The sequence below is a fragment of the Zingiber officinale genome, chromosome 11B (genome assembly GCF_018446385.1).
Source record: "Zingiber officinale cultivar Zhangliang chromosome 11B, Zo_v1.1, whole genome shotgun sequence".
Classification (NCBI taxonomy): domain Eukaryota; kingdom Viridiplantae; phylum Streptophyta; class Magnoliopsida; order Zingiberales; family Zingiberaceae; genus Zingiber; species Zingiber officinale.
In genome coordinates this window covers 11,526,941-11,546,673 of record NC_056007.1, presented here as the reverse complement: position 1 = coordinate 11,546,673, position 19,733 = coordinate 11,526,941, and the positions used below count along the sequence as shown (strand labels likewise).

Sequence of the window (19,733 nt, the reverse complement as noted above, 5' to 3'; positions counted from 1 at the left end):
CTGCATGAGCACGTTCTGTTCATATCTCAAGCTTACTTTCACATGCACGTTCTCTATCGTTCTTCATTCACCTGTTCGGAATTTAGACTGACTTGAGAATCGGAGGATCTTCGTCAGGGACTCCCTCCTGATTTTTGGACACTGACATTTTATTTGCTCGTCTTTGTATGCACAAGATTGAAAGAATGGAAAGAAAGAGAGAAAAAAACAGAAGTATATATGCAACTAGGTCTATATACAGTCTGAGATCGACGAGATGGATAACTGGGGTGGTGCCTGATGACGGCCCTGGGGAAGATGAACGACGAGAAGTCTCATGTAGCAAAGTGCTCCTTCGGTGAATAGGACGTGACAACCTCAGTAAATGAATCTCCACAGATCTGAGAAAACCAAAGCAGATCTGAAGAACAGCCCGGGGAGGAGGATGATGAGGAATAAATCGTAGATCCGAAACTTAGATGAATAACTCCGCCTTCCTGCACACCAACCGATCAACCAACAAAGCGTTAGTGGCCTAAGACCGGGGTGAGAATTCCTAGTCATGCCCTCCGATGCTCAAGTCAGTTTTCGGCGAGAAGAAGAAGAAATCTGGAAGAAGATAAAAATTAGGGTTTGAGTTGTGTAGGAATGATTACTTACCTGACCAGTGGAGAGGATTACACTTTTTATACCACCTCACTTGACCTCCACAGTTATGAGGTGGACCCCGGTTTGTTAAAGTTGGTTATGAGATGACGTAAGTACCACATGTGAAAATAGTTTAAGGAATCTTTATCGTACCCCAGATGTACCTTCTTTGTCGTTTAGCAAACCTGTACAAGCTTCTAGAAGACATTTCCCGCCAAATTAGTTAAGCCCTCGTATAATCACAAAGTATTTCTATACGATTTATATGCTAGAGTTTATGAGAAGTTAAACGGTGTAAGACTCGGTCGACCTCTTTCACTCAGTCGGTGTTCACCTGCCGAGCATACTGTGCCTTGTCTGCTGTAGGGCTAAATGCTTCTTCTACTCGACCGGCTGTTCCTGCTCGGCCTGTCCTGGCCTGTCGAACCTAGATACTCGGTCGGCCTCTTTCGCTCGGTCAGTCTTCACCTACCGAGCATACTGTGCCTTGTCTGCTGTGGGGCTAAATGCTTCTTTTGCTCGACCGGCTATTCCTGCTCGGCTTGTCCTGGCCTGCCGAACCTAGATACTCGGTCGGTCTCTTTCGCTCGGTTAGTCTTCACCTGCCGAGTATACTGTGCCTTGTTTGCTGTGGGGCTAAATGCCTCTTCTGCTCGACTGGCTGTTCCTGCTTGGTTTGTCCTGACCTGCTGAACCTAGATACTCGGTCGACCTCTTTCGCTCGATCGGTCTTTACCCGCCGAGCTTATACGAACATTACTGCTCGACTAGTTTTCCCTCCTCTTTTACTAAAAATAAGTCCATTCTTCGTAACCCAGATCAACTATGTTGACGATTCTACTAAATTTGCACACTGCAACGTCTAATTCCAGCGTCTATTAGCATCGTCATCAAAAATCATAAAACTGCTGCTTGTTCGAAAGCTGGATTCCCAAGCCAACCTGTTCATCTTCCAAGACTCATTTTCCTCTCTGTCATCTCTGTCGTCGTGAAATGTTGCATGCATGTTCTTCTTGGGATTGGACAAGCCTCCAGCCTTGCTTATAAGTTTTTCAAATGCTTCTGTTCCATTTTGCTCAATAAATTTCTCAGCGGCTAATAGAACGTCATCTGGCTTGCCAAAGGTGCCACTTTTTGAAGAGAGAGACCAAAGGATCAAGGTCTGTTGATTCAAAACCATAGGTCTCACAAAATTCTCATAAATAAATGTGGCACCACTGAAGTATGGTAAAACCAGCCAGCAGTTAAATATTAGCTTTGCATAAAGCCAAAATTGAAGTCATTCAATGAGTGTAGAAAATGTCAACTCAAACAAAGTAACTAAAGAATACAGCACCCAGTAGGTAAGCCACTGCTGATCATCTTCTGGAGATTTGGATTCTATTGCTTTCACAGAAGCATAGCTGTCAAGACCAAGAAAAGTCTAACTACTCGGAATAAATCTGTGAAATTGAGAACTTCTTTCAAAAGTTCTATCATCTTGCATTTAGTAGTTCAGAATGGTACTTACAAGGGGTAGACAAGTGTGACTAAAGGTCTGCATAAATGCAAAATACATGTCAGATGGATAATATAGAAGAAACCCAAAAAAAAATAAAAAATAAAGATGCATGCCAAGCCTCTAATTTATACACAACTAGATCAATTGCATTTTGGCAGCAAAAACTTGAAGGTTGTATTTGTCTGTGATTTCATGGCTCAATATTTTTGTCTCTAGACCTCAAAAGTTGCTTTCTCCCTTCCCTTCTCATAGATTTCCTCCATAATGCACTTCCTTTGTTTTCATTTATTTTCCCAATTTTTACTTAAAAGCTAGTCCTGCATTATTACTACCAAACAAAATTGCAAGAAGATTAAGAAACATATACATAGAAAAGATAAGGAAACAAAATTGTGTCTGCATTTTTATTATTCACCACAAAGAGGGAGCAAAGGATGTGACCAAACAAAGTGTATTCCTAGCGTCATCTATTCTGCTCTGTTATCTCTAGCGAAAAGTCAAAATTTCAATTGTCGGCTTTCAATAACCACGCCATCGCTGTCATCGGTACGCCATCTCTTCAATGTCACCTGGATCAATGTGGCAAAAGGTGATTCGCTCGCTCTCAATGTTGAAAATCAATACCAACTCGTTAACGGATAAAAATAAAAATATAGATGGGAGTATTCTGTCTCATTCAATGGAAATGATTTAACAGATAGAAATTAGAACGTGTGGTTGAGAGTATTTCTCTCATTCAATAGATAGAATTTAATTGATAAGAATTAAAATGTATGGTTGAGAGTATTTCTCTCATCCAATGGATAGGGATAGAATTTCCTGGTAGATAGAATTTAATTTTCTGATCAACTATGTATCTTGTATGGTGAGTACTATAAATGCTCCCCCTGCATTCTTGTTTTATCATCCAACGAAAAATAAAAGTATAGAGTCTTCAAGTTGAAAGTTGTTCTTCATCTTCTTTTTCTTTTCCTCTCTAAAATTGTGAGTGATCCTCAAAAGTGTTGTAGTGTCTTTGTAGTGTGAATATAATACAAGTAATTTATTTACTTGTTTATAGTCCAATTTGTTTTCTCGACAATTGGTATCAGAGCTGAACGATCAGGGATTGTTCTTGGTGGAGTTATCTTGAATCGTAAGGAGGTTTATATTGTACAAGGTTGTTCATCAAACTTGTTTGGTATAATCAAAATCTTTCCGACACGATGGGCGACCTTCAAATAGTAGGAGCCAAGAAACTCAACAACAAAAACTACAACACATGGACAACATGTATGGAGTCCTACCTACAAGGTCAGGATCTTTGGGAGGTTGTTGGTGGTAGTGAAGTCATGCAACCAGCAGAAGATGCTAATGACATCTTGCGAAAATGGAGGATCAAAGCAGGTAAAGCAATGTTTGCTTTAAAAATCACAATTGAAGAAGAAATGTTGGAGCACATCCAAGATGCCAAAACACCAAAGGAAGTATGGGATACCTTTGCTACACTCTTTTCAAAGAAGAATGATGCAAGATTGCAACTCCTGCAGAATGAGCTACTAGCAATAGGGCAACGTGACAAAACGATTGCCCAATACTTTCACAAGGTAAAGTCGATATGTCGCGAAATTTCAGAATTAGATCCAGAAGCTCCTATTGGGGAAACCAGGATAAAGAGAATAATTATCCATGGTTTGAAACCAGAATATCGAGGATTTGTTGCTGCTATACAAGGATGGCCAACACAACCATCACTTCTTGAGTTTGAAAATTTACTTGCAGGCCAAGAAGCTATGACTAAGCAAATGGGAGAAGTCTCGCTAAAGGGTGAGGAGGAAGCGCTCTACACCAATAAAAGTAAGGGTAGCTTCAAACGACATGCTGGTGATGGATCTAAAAAGGATGGTGACAAAGTAAAGAATTATCAAGGCAATGAAGGTCATCATCCAAGAAGAGTCCCACAGAATCATGCCAATAATAGAAAGTTTATTGGCAAGTGTTACAATTGTGGGAAGGTGGGCTACATGGAAAAAGATTGTTGGGCCAAGAAAAAGTTTGTTCAGAGTAATACTGCTACCTCCAATCCTAAGGAGAATAGCGAAGATGACTGGGATGCTGAAGCCTTGTTTGCTATAGAGGAAAATGAAGTAGCTTTTACAACAATGTCAGACAAGATTAACTACAAAAATGATTGGATCGTAGATTCAGGCGGCTCAAATCACATGACATGTGATAAAGAAAAGCTACAAAACTTGTCCGAATATAAGGGAGCTCGTATGGTGGTGACAGCCAACAACTCAAGGTTACCAATAGCTCACATTGGTAAGACAATAATTACGCCCCGATATAATTCTAACCAGGTGTCACTTCAAGATGTCTATCATGTCCCAGGAATGAAGAAAAAGTTATTATCTGTGTCTCAACTAACATCATCAGGTCACTATGTTCTATTTGGTCCTGAAGATGTAAAGGTATATCAAAATCTCAAAATATTAGAAACACCGATAATGGAAGGACAATGACTAGAGTCGGTCTACGTGATGTCAGTAGAGTCTGCATATATAGACAAGACAAGGAAAAGTGAAACATCAGACATATGGCATATGAGATTAGGTCATGTTAACTATTCCAAGTTAAACATGATGATGAAGAAGTCAATGCTTAAGGGGCTTCCTCAACTAGACATACGAACAGACACGGTATGTGCAGGATGTCAATATGGTAAAGCACACCAATTACCATATCAAGAGTCAAAGTTTAAAGCAAAGGAACCATTAGAGTTAGTCCGCTCTGATGTATTCGGACCCGTTAAGCAACCATCAATCGGCGGTATGCGGTACATGGTGACATTCATTGATGACTTCTCAAGGTATGTCTGGATCTTATTTATGAAAGAAAAATCTGATACATTTTCCAAGTTTAGAGAGTTCAAACAGTCAGTCGAAGGAGAATTGGGAACAAAGATCTGTTGTCTATGCACAGACAACGGGGGAGAATATAGCTCAAGAGAGTTCTCCCAATACTTAAGAGAAAGTCGAATATACCATCAGTACACATGTGCCAACACACCACAGCAGAATGGTGTAGCAGAAAGAAAGAACCGACATCTTGCAGAAGTTTGTCGGAGTATGTTGCAATACAAAAATGTAACTAGACGGTTTTGGGCTGAAGCAATGAGGACTGCAGCTTTTGTCATTAACAAACTTCCTCAACCCAGGTTAGAATTCATTTCACCTTTTGAGAAATTATGGAACATAAAACCTACAGTTAGCTACCTTCGAGTATTTGGATGCGTATGCTTTGTATTTGTTTCTGATCACTTACGAACCAAGTTCGACAAGAAAGCTATTAGATGTATCTTTGTGGGATATGATAGCCAAAGAAAGGGGTGGAAATGTTGCGATCCAACAAGTGGAAGATGTTACACTTCACAAAATGTAGTGTTTGATGAAGCATCTTCTTGGTGGAATCCCGTTAAGGAGGTATTGTCAGATTCTAAAGACCTCGAAGACAAATTGCAACAAAAGATGGGAGAGCATATTGTTCAACTTCAACCAAGTTCAGATGAATTAGGAGATCCAAATGACAATGATATTGAGCAAGGAGTGGCTCAGAGTCCTTGGCAAACCAGCATATATCAACAACTAAATGAAGAAGAGAGACCTAGTGAAATGGAAGAATCAACTCCACAATCTCAACTCCGAAGGTCAAATAGAACACGAAGGTCAAATCCAAAATATGTCAATGCAGCCATAGTTGAAGAAGTAACAGAGCCTGAGACATTTGAAGAAGTGTCGCAAAGTCCTGAGTGGGTGATAGCTATGAAAGAAGAGATTGATGCACTGCAGCAAAATCAAACTTGGAATCTCATACCAAAACCAAGAGATGTGAAACCCATTTCTTGCAAGTGGGTTTTCAAAATAAAGCGTCGTCCAGATGGGTCAATCGAGAGGTACAAGGCACGATTGGTAGCTCGTGGTTTCTCTCAACAGTATGGACTAGACTATGATGAAACATTTAGTCCAGTGGCAAAACTTACAACTGTACGAATCCTTCTTGCACTTGCAGCCAACAAAGACTGGAATTTATGGCAGATGGATGGAAGAATGCTTTTCTTCATGGAGAATTGGATCGGAAAATTTATATGATCCAACCAATAGGTTTTCAGAACCAACATAATCCTGAATATGTGTGTAAGCTACGGAAAGCACTCTACAGATTGAAACAAGCACTCAGGGCGTGGTATGGTAAAATTGCTGAATTTCTAACTCAAAGTGGTTATTTAGTAACATCTGCAGATTCCAGTTTTTTTTATCAAAACAAATAAAGGAAAATTAACTATCGTGTTAGTATATGTGGATGACCTAGTCATAACAGGCGATGACAAAGAAGAAATTCTTCAAACAAAGGAGAATTTATCAGTTCGCTTTCAAATGAAAGAACTTGGGCAACTTAAGCACTTTCTTGGTTTAGAGATTGATCGCACACAAAATGGAATATTTCTTTGTCAACAAAAATATTCCAAAGACTTGTTGAAAAAGTTTGGAATGCTCAAATGCAAGCCGATTTCGACACCCATGGAGCCAAATATCAGAATATGTGCACATGAAGGGAAAAGTTTAGAAGATGCAACTATGTATCAACAATTGGTAGGTAGTCTCATCTACTTAACCTTAACTCGACCTGATATTTCTTATGCAGTCAGTGTGATAAGTCGGTATATGCAAAATCCAAAGAAGCCTCATTTGGAAGCAGCTCGACGAATATTAAGATATGTAAAGAACACAATTGATTATGGCCTTTTGTACAAAAGAAATGAAGACTGCAAGTTAGTTGGCTACTGCGATGCTGACTATGCAGGAGATTGTGACACAATAAGATCAACAACTGGTTATGTATTCAAGCTTGGTTCTGGAACAATCTCGTGGTGCAGCAAGAGACAACCAACTGTATCATTGTCAACTACTGAAGCTGAGTATCGAGCAGCAGCAATGGCAGCTCAAGAGAGCACATGGATAATACAACTAATGAATAATTTACATCAACCAGTAGATTATACAGTTCCAGTATATTGTGACAATCAATCAACAATTCGTTTGGCAGAAAATCCAATCTTTCATGCAAGAACTAAGAATGTTGAAGTTCATTATCATTTTATCAGAGAAAAAGTTCTGCAAGGAGAAATTGAGATGAGACAAATCAGTACAGATGATCAAGTTGCGGACGTGCTTACAAAAGGATTAAACGCCAACAAATTTAAGATGTTCCGTTATCAACTCAGCACAGTACAAAGGGTTGGTATTGAGGGGGAGTGTTGAAAATCAATACCAACTCGTTAACGGATAAAAATAAAAATATAGATGGGAGTATTCTTTCTCATTCAATGGAAATGATTTAACAGATAGAAATTAGAACGTGTGGTTGAGAGTATTTCTCTCATTCAATAGATAGAATTTAATTGATAAGAATTAAAATGTATGGTTGAGAGTATTTCTCTCATCCAATGGATAGGGATAGAATTTCCTGGTAGATAGAATTTAATTTTCTGATCAACTATGTATCTTGTATGGTGAGTACTATAAATACTCCCCCTGCATTCTTGTTTTATCATCCAACGAAAAATAAAAGTATAGAGTCTTCAAGTTGAAAGTTGTTCTTCATCTTCTTTTTCTTTTCCTCTCTAAAATTGTGAGTGATCCTCAAAAGTGTTGTAGTGTCTTTGTAGTGTGAATATAATACAAGTAATTTATTTACTTGTTTATAGTCCAATTTGTTTTCTCGACACTCAACGCCCCGTCAATCCATCTCTAGACTAACAGGGAGGAGTTAAATCACGGATGACTATTTGCCATTAGTGCAAATGGCCAAGACATGGGAGAGATTATGCTCGATCACGCCGAGTTTCAACCCCAAGACCTCATGTGGCAATACCTCATATCTTAACCATCGCACCACCCCAAGGGGACAATTTCACCTGGATCAATGAACATTAATGAGCTATGCATTTTATTTAGTTTATGATCAATTAGAACACGGGAACGCATAGAAGAGAAATTGTTGATTCCACAATGAATCAATTATAGACAGTGAAGGATGCTTGAACAATGATCTGATATCAGTGTCGAGGAGGAAGAAGAAACAATCAAGTAATGTGATGGAGCAGAGCAGACGACGTTCTTGAGCGTGTTACAGTCCGATGAGGTTCCTTGAGGTGGTGACGCCGCCGTCGACGACGAGGTTGTGGCCGCTCACGTACCTGGACTCGTCGCTGGCCAGGTAGAGGATCGCCTCGGCCACGTCCCTGGCCATCAACGTCACGCCTTTCAGGTTCGCCAGCCCCCTCACCATTTCTTCAATCTTTTCCACCTCCTCCGCTGTCGGCGGTGCGTCCGCCGGATCGACGTGCTCGTCCTCGACCTAGCGCCAGGCGTTGACCAGCATCCGCATGGCCACCCCGAAGGGAGAGACGCAGTTGACCCGGATCCCGTGCTTTCCCAGCTCACCGAAGGGCCAAGCCGCGTTGCCAGAGACTCCCCGTCGACGTCCTCAACGTCGGCCACCACCACCTTCGCGCCGTGCCGGGCGAAAACCGGCACCGTAGCCTCGCCGATGCCGCGGGCGCCGCCCGTGACGATCGCCACCTTGCCTTCGAGCCTAAAAACAAACAGAGCATAAAAGATTTGCAGATCGTTAAGCAGCAAACGAACAGAAAGATCACCATTTTGGCAGAGGAGGAGCGGCCGTTTCCCAAACATGAACACGTTTCCCTTCGAGAGATTTCTCCGGCATCACTTCCGCCGCAGGCATTGCGAGCAATCTCGATCGGGGAAGAAAGTGAAATAGAGGGATGTGTTTTATAGAGAGAATTTGGAAGAAAAGAGAATCAAAGTCTTGGTCATTTCTCAGTGTAAATGATAGAAGATTGAGCAGTGTTAAATCTGTCGGCTCAATTGATTCATTTAGGCACTAGCTAGTAGCTGTTCCTCCACCCGTCCAACTCATCCAACTCGATCGAACCATTGAAGTTAGCAGAGCCCATTTGACTTGTCGGGGCTTATCGAGCTCACTAGTTGGCTTAGCTTTGCCACACCTAATCCACCAAACCCACTTGGATCGAGTGGATAGATAGAAAAAAAATGATAAATCAAGTAATATTGAATCTGGGATGATCGGTACAATTTAATGAATATTTTCTATCTGTCAGGATAAATCAAAAAGTGTTCGTGGTCAAGAATTCAGCATTTCATGATTGCGCGTCTCATTTGGAAGAAAAATCTTTATAAATAGATTATAATTGGAGATTGAACCACAGATCTTTGAATGACAACTTTGATGATTTTCTGTTGCACCTAGCCCCGTGGGCATCAATTAGATCTATAGAAAAAATAATAATAAATCAAGTTAGTTTGATTAACTAGTTCTAGGGTGATCGGTCCGGTCTCATGAAATTTTCTACTATCCATTAGGGTAAATCGGGAAGCGCTCCCGGCAGACAGTCTAGAAGCCCATTATCCTTTGGTTGTGTGCCCCATTTGGAAAAAAAATTCTTGCAAATTCTTGAAAAATTTTTTACTGGTGCATGAATAAATTTTGTGAGAGTTTTTTTAGGAATAACTGAAATTTTTGACCTATATATAAATCAGGTTTGATTAAGATTAAACTTTCAATGATTATGTAAGATTTTTTATTTTTTACTTTTCTTTTTGTCTAAAAATCTAAGGTTACCTTAAATAAGGTTGTTTTAGTTAGAATAATTTTAACATTTAGAATAGTAAAGGATTTATTTTGATCATTTACTTTTTTTTTTCTTTTTTTCCTTTAAAACATAGGGGGCTAAGTGTCATTTTTTTAATACAGGAGGAAAATTACTTTTGGATGGAAAATAAAAGGGGCTTAAAATTATTTAGTCATAATTTTAACATTTAAATAAAAGTAAGGATTATTTTGGTCATTTATTATTTTTTTCTTTTTTTTTCTTTAAAATATAGGGGGGCTAAGTGTCATTTTTTAAATATAAGGGGCAAACTGCTTTTGGATGGAAAACACAGGAGGGTTGAAAGTTATTTAGCCAATTTTTTTTTATCAAATGGATCTATAGAGCTCTCATAGGTTAGGGGTGAGAAAATTTAATTAAATTAAATAATCAATTGAATTTAGAAATTCAATTAATTTGAAAATTCATGTGTTTTTTCCCAAAAATATAGATTTTTTTAATCAATTTGTTTTTTATTTTAAATTTTATAAATCAATTAAATTTATTAATAAAAAATTTGATTATGATTGAATTTATTATTTTTTTTACCAATTTAATTTAATTTTATATCTGTTTAATTTGTTTTTATAATAATGTTTGATTTAATTGATTTGGATGTGCAGTGCAGCGGTTTAATTGGTTTTGATTTATAGTTCGATTATGAATTGATATTCACCCCTATGGATAGGGTGATTGATCTGACTCCACTAAAATGTCTGAGTCACTTGCATCAACAAGTTCTTTACACTTGCTCAATTTAATAAACTCTAATTGTAAGACCGGTAATTAAATAATAAGTGTTATTAATTTTCTAGAAATTTATAGAATTTTTTTCGAGATTTAATTAGAGTCTGTATGATAAGTTTAGGGGATGAATTTATTAGGCTTAGAGAAAGTCTATTTAGAATACCTATTGAAGTTGAGAGTTGATTGAAATAAAAATTTAGGTTTTGATAGCTTAACTCTAGATTTTAATTTTCTGATTCTTCTCCTCCTGAGCTTGCTGCCCTCTTCTTCTTTTACCCCATCCCGATCGTGATCTGCCTCCCCGTGTCTAATCTTGATTTGCTGCCCCTTCTCGACCGATCGCTGGTCATCTTCCTCCGCGTGAGGCCAGGACAAAGACTGCATCGGCCATGTGAGAGCCATTGACACATTGCCCTTCTTGCAGAATACCTTTCTCCTTAAGACGACACCGCCTCCTTGCTGAAGGCTAGATCTGTGATGCCGCCGGTAAAGGGAGAGCTATCGATCTCCTCCTATGCCCTAGCTTACATCACCGGCGCCATCTATTGCTTAGCACCGCTGTCGATTGTGTTAGTACCACTTGATCGCCGCTGTCTCTTCCCACCGGAGCATTGTCTCCAATTCCCGGAGCCATGCCTTAGATTGGATCAGTGTTGCCTTACCCTTTTCCTCTCTATCATCAGCCAATCACTAGGCGGCCGGAAGGTTTGGTCATGGAGAGGTGTATGCCTGGACTAGATTGAGGTAAGGCATGCTACGTATCCGATTAGAGAAGACTAAATTTTCATTCTCTGTATTGAAATGTAAAAATTTAATGCTTGGCTGGTTATTATAGTTGGCCATCATTATTGGCATCAATTGCGTTGGCTGTGAAATATCAGGGGAGTTGTTACCTAAGAAGAAGATGGAAAATTAGGTAAATTTTCGGTTAAACAGAATTGTTGTTTGATGAAGTAGGAATCTTAATACATGAGTTTTGTTTTGGTTGGATTGCAAATGATCATGATGTCTAGTAGATGATACAATGAATAGTTGATTATAGAAATTGATTGAGTTGTATATGTGGATTGTGGATTGATTAGGGTTGAAGCTGGATTAACTTGAGTTTAGGTGGTGAATTATTTTTACTGAGACCTAAACATATATTAGGGGTTAAGCGATGATCATATTTTGATTGGAGTTACCCTAAATAGGTTTTGAGAATTTGATTTAGCTATTTAATTCATATATAATTAGCTAAATTTGTATATTATGTGAAATGTAGATCAGTGATTTGCGACGAGTAACGTGACATGGGAGTTTTTCCGACATGAGTTATATAAAGGCGAGTACTTCTTTCTTGGTCTCTACAGTTCTTTGAACTTAGTGCATGGATTATTTGATGGATTAGGTTGCTTAACCTTGACTCCACTCGTGTTTTATCTATGCTTGATACTTATATGCTTGATCTTTGAGATGATATCTTTATTATTTATATAGTCTCACCGTTTGATATTTCTACTCTGTAGTGTATACACGTGTATGGTGTGTATTGTAGGAGTTATCATGTTGATTATGCATATGCTAGTGTGCCCATGTGTATAAGTGTTGTTACTTATTGTATATCTTGTTGGTAGTCGCATGTTAGATCTTTTCATGCATACAGGTATATGTGATTGATGGATCATGTTTTTTGAAAAAAATATATGTTGTATGTACACACGTGTCAGGTGTGTACTATTGGAGTATCTTGTCGATTAAACCTATGTGGTGGTGTGTGTACACATGTTTGGTGTATTATTGGAAGTATCTTATTGATTATACCTATATTGTGTGTACACACGTGTCAGGTGTGTACTATTGGAGGTATCTTGTCGATTAAACTTGCGTGATAGTGTGTGTACATGTGTCTAGTGTATTATTGGAGGTATTTTGTTGATTATGTTGGTTAGTCCTAGGAAAACATACCGGTTCCACTGTACAAAATTTTTGTACAAGTGCCGAACCTTTCCTTAAATAACCTATTGTGTTCTTTTAGAAGTTAAATTAGGAATCGCAGACGAACTTAACATCATTGATTCCAAATTTAACTTATCTGTTCTTAATGGTTTAGATTTGAATCGCAAGTGGAACTTAACACTATTGATTCAAATCTACCTAAATTATTAATTCTATTAAATATTAATTTTCAAAATTGGCTTCCAGGACTGCATGGTGAGGCACATGGCCTTCTTGGATATGGGAGCAACCACCACTGCCTAGACAAAGCCTTTTAAGGAAAGCTAATATTTAATTTCCTTAAATAACTCTAGGTTAACCAAAAAGAACAATCGAATCCCAAATTCGAAAAAGAAGAAAACACAAACTCGAAAAACTATTTCGAAAAACTAGATCTAATTGCTGCTTGTATTTAGAATTCTTACAAAGAAAATAACTAGTATGATGCGGAAGAAAATTACTAGTTATACATTCTCTTTGTAAGCTAATGACCTCGAGATCTTCTGTCGTATTCCTCGCCTCGCCTTGGACGTCGTGTGGGCGACGATCCTCCAAGATGAACACCACCCAAAAGAGCTTCTCCTCCTTGTAATATTCGGCCACCACCACCACAATAGAAAAGAGAGCAAAGGGAGAAGAGAGGGAGAGAGGGGTCGACCACCAAGAGAGTCTCCAAGCCAAAGAATAAGAGTTGTGTCACATGAAGCCCCCTCACCCTTTCTTTTATATTACTTGCCCAAGGCAAAAAAGGAAAAACTTTTTACAAAAAATAAGATCATCCAAGAGTTTTCTCTTTTTTTCTTTTTATTTTTCCTTTTCATTTCTCTTGATTGAATCAATCACCAATTTTGATTTGATGATTTTTATTTTTATTTTATGATGGCCGGCCACTTGCTTTGGCACCAAGCAAGGTGGCCAGCCACCTCATCAAGAGGAATAAGGAAATATATTTTTAAAAAATTTTACAAGAAATAATCCTCTTATAAAATTTTACAAGCTCTCTTTCCTAAAGTAGGAATTAAAAAAGGAAAGTTTTAAAAATTAAAATTATGTTTTAAAATTTAAAAATTTTCTTATAAAATTTCTTTTTTTAACATGATGATAGAAAATTTTAATTTTAAAACTTATCTTCCTTTTTTTTCTTAAACCATGAGGATGGTTAAAAAAGGAAAGTTTTAAAACTTTTAAAACTCTCTATTAAAACATGTGGCCTAATTCAAATAAGGAAAGTTTTAAAAAATTAAAAACTCTCTTTTAAAACTTATAGTTTTCTACAAAGAGGAAATTTTAAAAATTCAAAACAACCCTCCTATTTGAATTAATCTTGGCTGGCCCCTACAAGCTTGGTCACCAAGCAATAGGGCTGGCCCATACAAGCTTGATCTTCTACCGTATTCCTCTTCTAACCTCGGACGTTGTGTGGGCAACGATCTTCCGAGACGAGAACCACCAAGCACCTTCTTCTTCCTTCTAAGTTTCGGCCACCACAATTCTCCAAGAGAAGTAGAGGTCCGGCCACCACCACCAAGCTCCAAGGGATGCAAGAAACAAAACCTCCTTTCTCTTCTTCTTCTCCTAGCTAGAACCGGCCACCATCAAGAGCACCAAGAGGGGTTGCCGCCGGCCACAAGAAGAAGAGAATAGGGAGAAGCTAGGGTCGGCCACCAAGGAGGAAAAGAGAGAGAAAAATAATAGAGTCGTTCACCATGAAGGCACCTCTACCCCCTCTTTTATAATCCTTAGTCTTGGTAAATAAGGAAATTTAAATAAAAACTTCTTTAATTCTTTTGCCATGAAAAAGAAAATTTTAATTAATTAAAATTAAATTCCTTTTTTCAATTACAATGGCCGGCCACATTAAAATCTCCAAGCAAATAAAATTTTAAACACAAATTAAAACTTTCTTATTTGCTTCCGGAAATTTATAAAAATAAATTTCCCCTTTTAATCCCTTCATGGTTGGATAGTTATAAAAAGAATTTAAAAATTAAAATTAAAGTCCTTTTAATTCCATGTGATAAGCCTCACCAATTTCTCACATGAATCATATCAACGTTGGCAAGTTTATCAAAAACTTCTCACGTTGACACATCATCGTTTGGTAAGTTTCTCAAAGATTTTCATGTTGATATCTCAAAGCTTCTCAAGCTTCTCACGTTGACATCTCAAAGCTTCTCACGGTGAAAACAGTTGGCAAGCAAAATGTTGAAGCAATTGAACACCAACGTGAGTTGTTGTTCTTGTTTAAACAAACGACATCTCACAGCAAGCAAACATGAACTTGCTGATCATGTTGATCACAACAACATGAGCATCCTTGGATAGCAACACCAACAACATGGATTAGAAGATGAGCTTGGGTGGATACAAGACTTTATATATAGAGGCTACGATAGGGACCGAGAGGAGGAATTAGTTTTGGTCTCCCGATGAAATTAAGCATCCCGTGTTCGTCCCGAACAGATAACTTAATTTCATCAATAATAATTCATTCCACTAAAGAACTATTATTGAACTACCGCACCAATCCCAAATTATATTTTGGGCTCCTTCTTATTATGAGTGTGTTAGCCTCCCTGTGTTTAAGATGTCGAATGCCCACTAATTAAGTGAGTTACTGACAACTCATTTAATTAATATCTTAGTCCAAGAGTAGTACCACTCAACCTTATCGTCATGTCGGACTAAGTCCACCTGCAGGGTTTAACATGACAATCCTTATGAGCTCCTCTTGGGGACATTCTCAACCTAGATTACTAGGACACAGTTTCCTTCTATAATCAACAACACACACTATAAGTGATATCATTTCCCAACTTATCGGGCTTATTGATTTATCGAACTAAATCTCACCCATTGATAAATTAAAGAAATAAATATTAAATATATGTGCTTGTTATTATATTAGGATTAAGAGCACACACTTCCATAATAACTAAGGTCTTTGTTCCTTTATAAAGTCAGTATAAAAGAAACGACCTCTAATGGTCCTACTCAATACACTCTAAGTGTACTAGTGTAATTATATAGTTAAGATAAACTAATACCTAATTACACTACGACCTTCCAATGGTTTGTTCCTTTCCATCTTGGTCGTGAGCTACTGTTTATAATTTATAAGGTACTGATAACATGATCCTCTGTGTGTGACACCACACACCATGTTATCTACAATATAAATTAATTGAATAGCTACATTTATCATAAATGTAGACATTTGACCAATGTGATTCTTATTTCTAGATAAATGTTTATACCAAAAGCTAGGCTTTTAGTATACATCCTAACAGGGCTGCCCACGAGTTATCTGTGGTAGAGTGTTCTCGCGCAGCCCGTAGCTAGATAGCTGCGGGTTATCTGTGGTAGAGTATTCTCGTGCAGATAGGTACCCTGACATTTCAAACTGTCCATGGATTATCTGTGGTCGAGTGTTCTCGCGTAGTCCCTTACTAGATAGCTAGATGTCTTAGTCATTTGTATTGCTGTGGTGGAGCATTACTCCCACATATATTGTATTGCTTGTGGTGGAGTGTTGCTTCTAGATATATTGTATTGTTTGTGGTGGAGCGTTGCTCCCACATATGACATATTCTTGTGATGGAGCGATGCTCTCACATTTGATGATCTATTACAATTTATCATACATATGTATATATTTTCTATCGATCGTCAGGATAAATCAGAAAAATCACTTGGATTAAGTGGATTAATAGAAAAAAATGATAAATCATGAATATGGGATTATCAGTCCAATTTAATGCGTTAGGGTAAATCAGAAAGCGTTCATGACAGACGGTCAAGAAGTTCAATATTTCGTGGTTGCGCGCTTTATTTGGAAGAAAAATCTTTATAAATATATTATAACTGGGGATTGAACCATAGATATTTGAATGACAATTTTGATGATTTTATGTTGCACCTTAGCCCCGTGGGCATCAAATAGATCTATAGAAAAAAAATGATAAATCCAGTTAATCTTATTAAGTAGTCCTGGGGTGATCGGCTCGGTCTCATGAAAATTTTCCACTAGCCGCCAAGGTAAATCGCGAAGCGCTTGCGGCGAGAAATCCAGAAGCTTATTATCCTTTGGTTGTGTGCTCCATTTGGAGGAAAAATTTTTACAAATATGCCGCTAGGACTATGGTGCAGCGACAGGGCATCCAGGTTGTCACCCAATCAGTCACGGTTCGATCTCCAGTTATGGCGAATTTATATGAAATTTTCTTCCAAATGGGACCATAACCAAAGGATGCTGGACTTCTTGGCCGCCCATTGTGAGCATTTTCTAATTTATCCTGATGACCAATAGAAAAAATTTATTGAATCACGCTAGAGCTAACTAGGTTTATAAATTTTTATATCAAATGGATCTATAGAGCTCTCATAAGTTAGGGATGAGAAAAGTTAATTAAATTAAATAATCAATTGAATTTGGAAATTCAATTGATTTGAAAATTCATGTGTGTTTTTTCCAAAAATATAGATTTTTTTTATTTAATCAATTTATTTTTGATTTTAAATTTTATAAATCGATTAAATTTATTAATAAAAAAATTTGATTATGATTGAATTTATTATTTTTTTATCAATTTAATTTAATTTTATATCAGTTTAATTTATTTTTATAATAGTGTTCGATTTAATTGATTTAGATGTGCAGTGCAGTGGTTTAATTGGTTTTGTTTTATAGTTCGATTATGAATTGATATTCACCCCTATCTTAGGGTGATTGATCAGACTCAAATGACTAAAATGTCTGAGTCACTTGCATCGATAAGATCTTTACACTTGCTTAATTAATAAACTCTAATTGTAAGACCGACAATTAAATAATAAGTGTTATTAATTTTCTAGAAATTTATAGAAATTTTTCAGGATTTAATTAGAGTCCGTATGACAAGTTTAGGGGATGAATTTATTAGGCTTAGAGAAAGCCTATTTAGAATACTCATTGAAGTTGAGAGTTGATTGAAATAAAAATTTAGGTTTTGATGGCTTAATCCTAGGTTTTAATTTTCTAATTTTTTCTTCTCCTCCCGAGCTCGCTGCCCTCTTCTTCTTTTCCCCCATCCTGATCGTGATTTGCCTCCCTGTGTCTGATCCTGATTTGCTACCCGTTCTCGACCGATCGCTGGTAATCTTCCTCCGCGTGAGGCCAGGACAGCGATTGCATCGGCTATGTGAGAGCCATTGATGCTTTGCCCTTCTCAAGTGTGTACACACATATCAGGTGTGTACTATTGGAGGTATCTTATCGATTAAACTTGTGTGGTTTTGTGTGTACACGTATCTGATGTATTATTGGAGGTATTTTGTTGATTATACTTATGTTGTGGTACACACGTGTCAGGTGTGTATTATTGGAGGTATCTTGTCGATTAAACCTGTGTGGTGGTGTGTGTACATATGTCTGGTGTATTATTGGAGGTATCTTGTTGATTATACTTATATTGTGTGTACACACTATCAGGTGTGTACTATTGGAGGTATCTTGTCGATTAAACTTGTGTGGTGGTGTGTGTACACATGTTTGGCGTATTATTAGAGATATCTTGTTAATTATACCTATGCTACGTGTACACACATGTCAGACGTATCTTGCCAATTAAACCTGTGTGATATGTGCACATGTGTCTGGTGTGTATTATTAGAGGATTATGTTGATTATGTTGTATTTATGTTGAGGGAGTTATTGCATTGATGATCATTATATTGGTATTATGATTATTTACATCATGTTCATCATTGCACTATATGCATGCTGACGACTATTGTTTTTTTGTGGTATGAGCTAGTTTGACGACCATTGCTCTCTTGCGGTATGAGCTAGTTTGATGATCATTGCTCCCTTGCGGTATGAGCTAGTTTGACGATCATTGCTCGCATGTGGTATGAGCTAGTTTGACGACCATTGCTCCCTCATAGCCAGAGCTAGTTGACAATGATTGTTATACCCTGGGTTACGCACGGGTTATCTGTGGTAGAGTGTTCTTGCGCAGCCCGTAGCTAGATAGCTACATCTTATCTGCCCACAGGTTATCTGTGGTAGAGTATTTTTGTGCAGACAAGGACCCTGACATTTCGGACTGCCCACGGGTTATCTGTGATAGAGTGTTCTCGCGCAGTCTCTTGCTAGATAGCTAGATGTCTTAGTCATTTGTATTGCTTGTGGTGGAGCATTGCTCCCGCATATATTGTATTGCTTGTGGTAGAGCATTGCTTCCAAATATATTGTATAGTTTGTGGTGGAGCGTTGTTCTCACATATTGCGGATTGCTTATGGTGGAGCGTTGCTCCCACATACAACGGATTGCTTGTGGGGGAGCGTTGCTCCCACATATGACACATTCTTGTGATGAAGCAATCCTCTCACATTTGATCATCTATTACAGTTTATCATACATGGTTATATATATATATATATATATATATATTGTCCAAGTGTTATGAGCATGCTTGTTGCTGATTCCTAGTGAGTTACTAGTCATTATACTGTTTGTGTTAGACTGGTACGGGTATGTATGTTTATCATGTCATATATGATTATGCTCTTTTTCTCTACTGAGATTGTATATCTTTGCTCGTCTTACATTTTTATCCATGCACTATCATATTCTTATTACCCGTTGAGTGATCTGCACTCACCACCCCTTGTATTGGTTTTTCTTTTGCCAGGTAACAGGTAGATGTTGAGGAGTTGTATTGGTTTTTTGGACTAAGCGCCGCTTAGATCGAACAGTTTTTTTTTTGTTCTGGACCAAAACCTTTTTTCTATAATTATTTATGGCCAAAAAGTCTAAAACTACTATGTTTCTTTCCACAGTTCCACCCTAATCTCTCTGCGAATCTCTCTGTCGTCGTAAAAGCATCGTTGCGGCGTTCATTCCAGTCCATCCGCCCATCATTCTCTGCCACGCCCCGCTGGAATCTCTCTGCATCAAACTCGAAGAAGCAAGAATCTGCACCATTGGTGAGGATTAGAAGCAAGAATCTGCACCACTGGTGAGGACCGATTCTTTCATGTTTCTTGCTTGCCTTCTTGGTTCTTCAATGCTTCTTGGTGCTTCTGCCTTCTTGCTTCTTGGTTCTTCTTTGATGCTTCTTTGATGCTTCTTGGTTCTTCTTAGTGCTTCTGCCTTCTTGGTTCTT

The 19,733-nt window shown here is 37.9% G+C and overlaps 3 protein-coding genes and 1 long non-coding RNA gene across 4 annotated transcripts; 2 read left to right on the top strand and 2 right to left on the bottom strand.

Annotated features, from left to right (window-relative positions):
* Positions 1-1,489: 1,489 nt before the first annotated feature.
* Positions 1,490-2,663, bottom strand: LOC122033776 (HVA22-like protein a). Its single transcript, XM_042592939.1, has 3 exons — positions 2,656-2,663; positions 1,959-2,030; positions 1,490-1,844 (listed from the first exon to the last, which is right to left on the bottom strand). The coding sequence occupies exons 1-3, from the start codon at positions 2,661-2,663 to the stop codon at positions 1,490-1,492; spliced, it is 435 nt and encodes a 144-aa protein (XP_042448873.1).
* A 4,021-nt stretch (positions 2,664-6,684) lies between these two features.
* LOC122033775 (secreted RxLR effector protein 161-like) lies at positions 6,685-7,425 on the top strand. Its single transcript, XM_042592938.1, has one exon. The coding sequence runs from the start codon at positions 6,685-6,687 to the stop codon at positions 7,423-7,425; it is 741 nt and encodes a 246-aa protein (XP_042448872.1).
* Positions 7,426-8,293: 868 nt separating this feature from the next.
* On the bottom strand, positions 8,294-8,914 carry LOC122033774 (sex determination protein tasselseed-2-like). The gene is made up of 3 exons (XM_042592937.1): positions 8,826-8,914; positions 8,611-8,761; positions 8,294-8,524 (listed from the first exon to the last, which is right to left on the bottom strand). Exons 1-3 carry the CDS (start codon positions 8,912-8,914, stop codon positions 8,294-8,296), a joined length of 471 nt encoding a protein of 156 aa, XP_042448871.1.
* Positions 8,915-10,735: 1,821 nt separating this feature from the next.
* LOC122034862 lies at positions 10,736-12,238 on the top strand. Its single transcript, XR_006126804.1, has 3 exons — positions 10,736-11,351; positions 11,443-11,523; positions 11,872-12,238. It is a non-coding gene; the product is annotated as an uncharacterized LOC122034862 (long non-coding RNA).
* Positions 12,239-19,733: the final 7,495 nt, after the last annotated feature.

Bases quoted from the DNA above. Each gene is read 5' to 3' on its own strand.
- LOC122033775 (XM_042592938.1), top strand. From the start codon at position 6,685: ATGGAGCCAAATATCAGAATATGTGCACATGAAGGGAAAAGTTTAGAA.
- LOC122033776 (XM_042592939.1), bottom strand. The intron at 1,845-1,958 runs GTATTCTTTAGT...ACCATACTTCAG, and splicing joins TGGCTTACCTACTGGGTGCT to TGGTGCCACATTTATTTATG.
- LOC122033774 (XM_042592937.1), bottom strand. From the start codon at position 8,914: ATGCCTGCGGCGGAAGTGATGCCGGAGAAATCTCTCGAAGGGAAACGT. The intron at 8,762-8,825 runs GTGATCTTTCTG...GTTTGTTTTTAG, and splicing joins GCTCCTCCTCTGCCAAAATG to GCTCGAAGGCAAGGTGGCGA. The intron at 8,525-8,610 runs GTGAGCTGGGAA...GCCTGGCGCTAG, and splicing joins CAACGCGGCTTGGCCCTTCG to GTCGAGGACGAGCACGTCGA.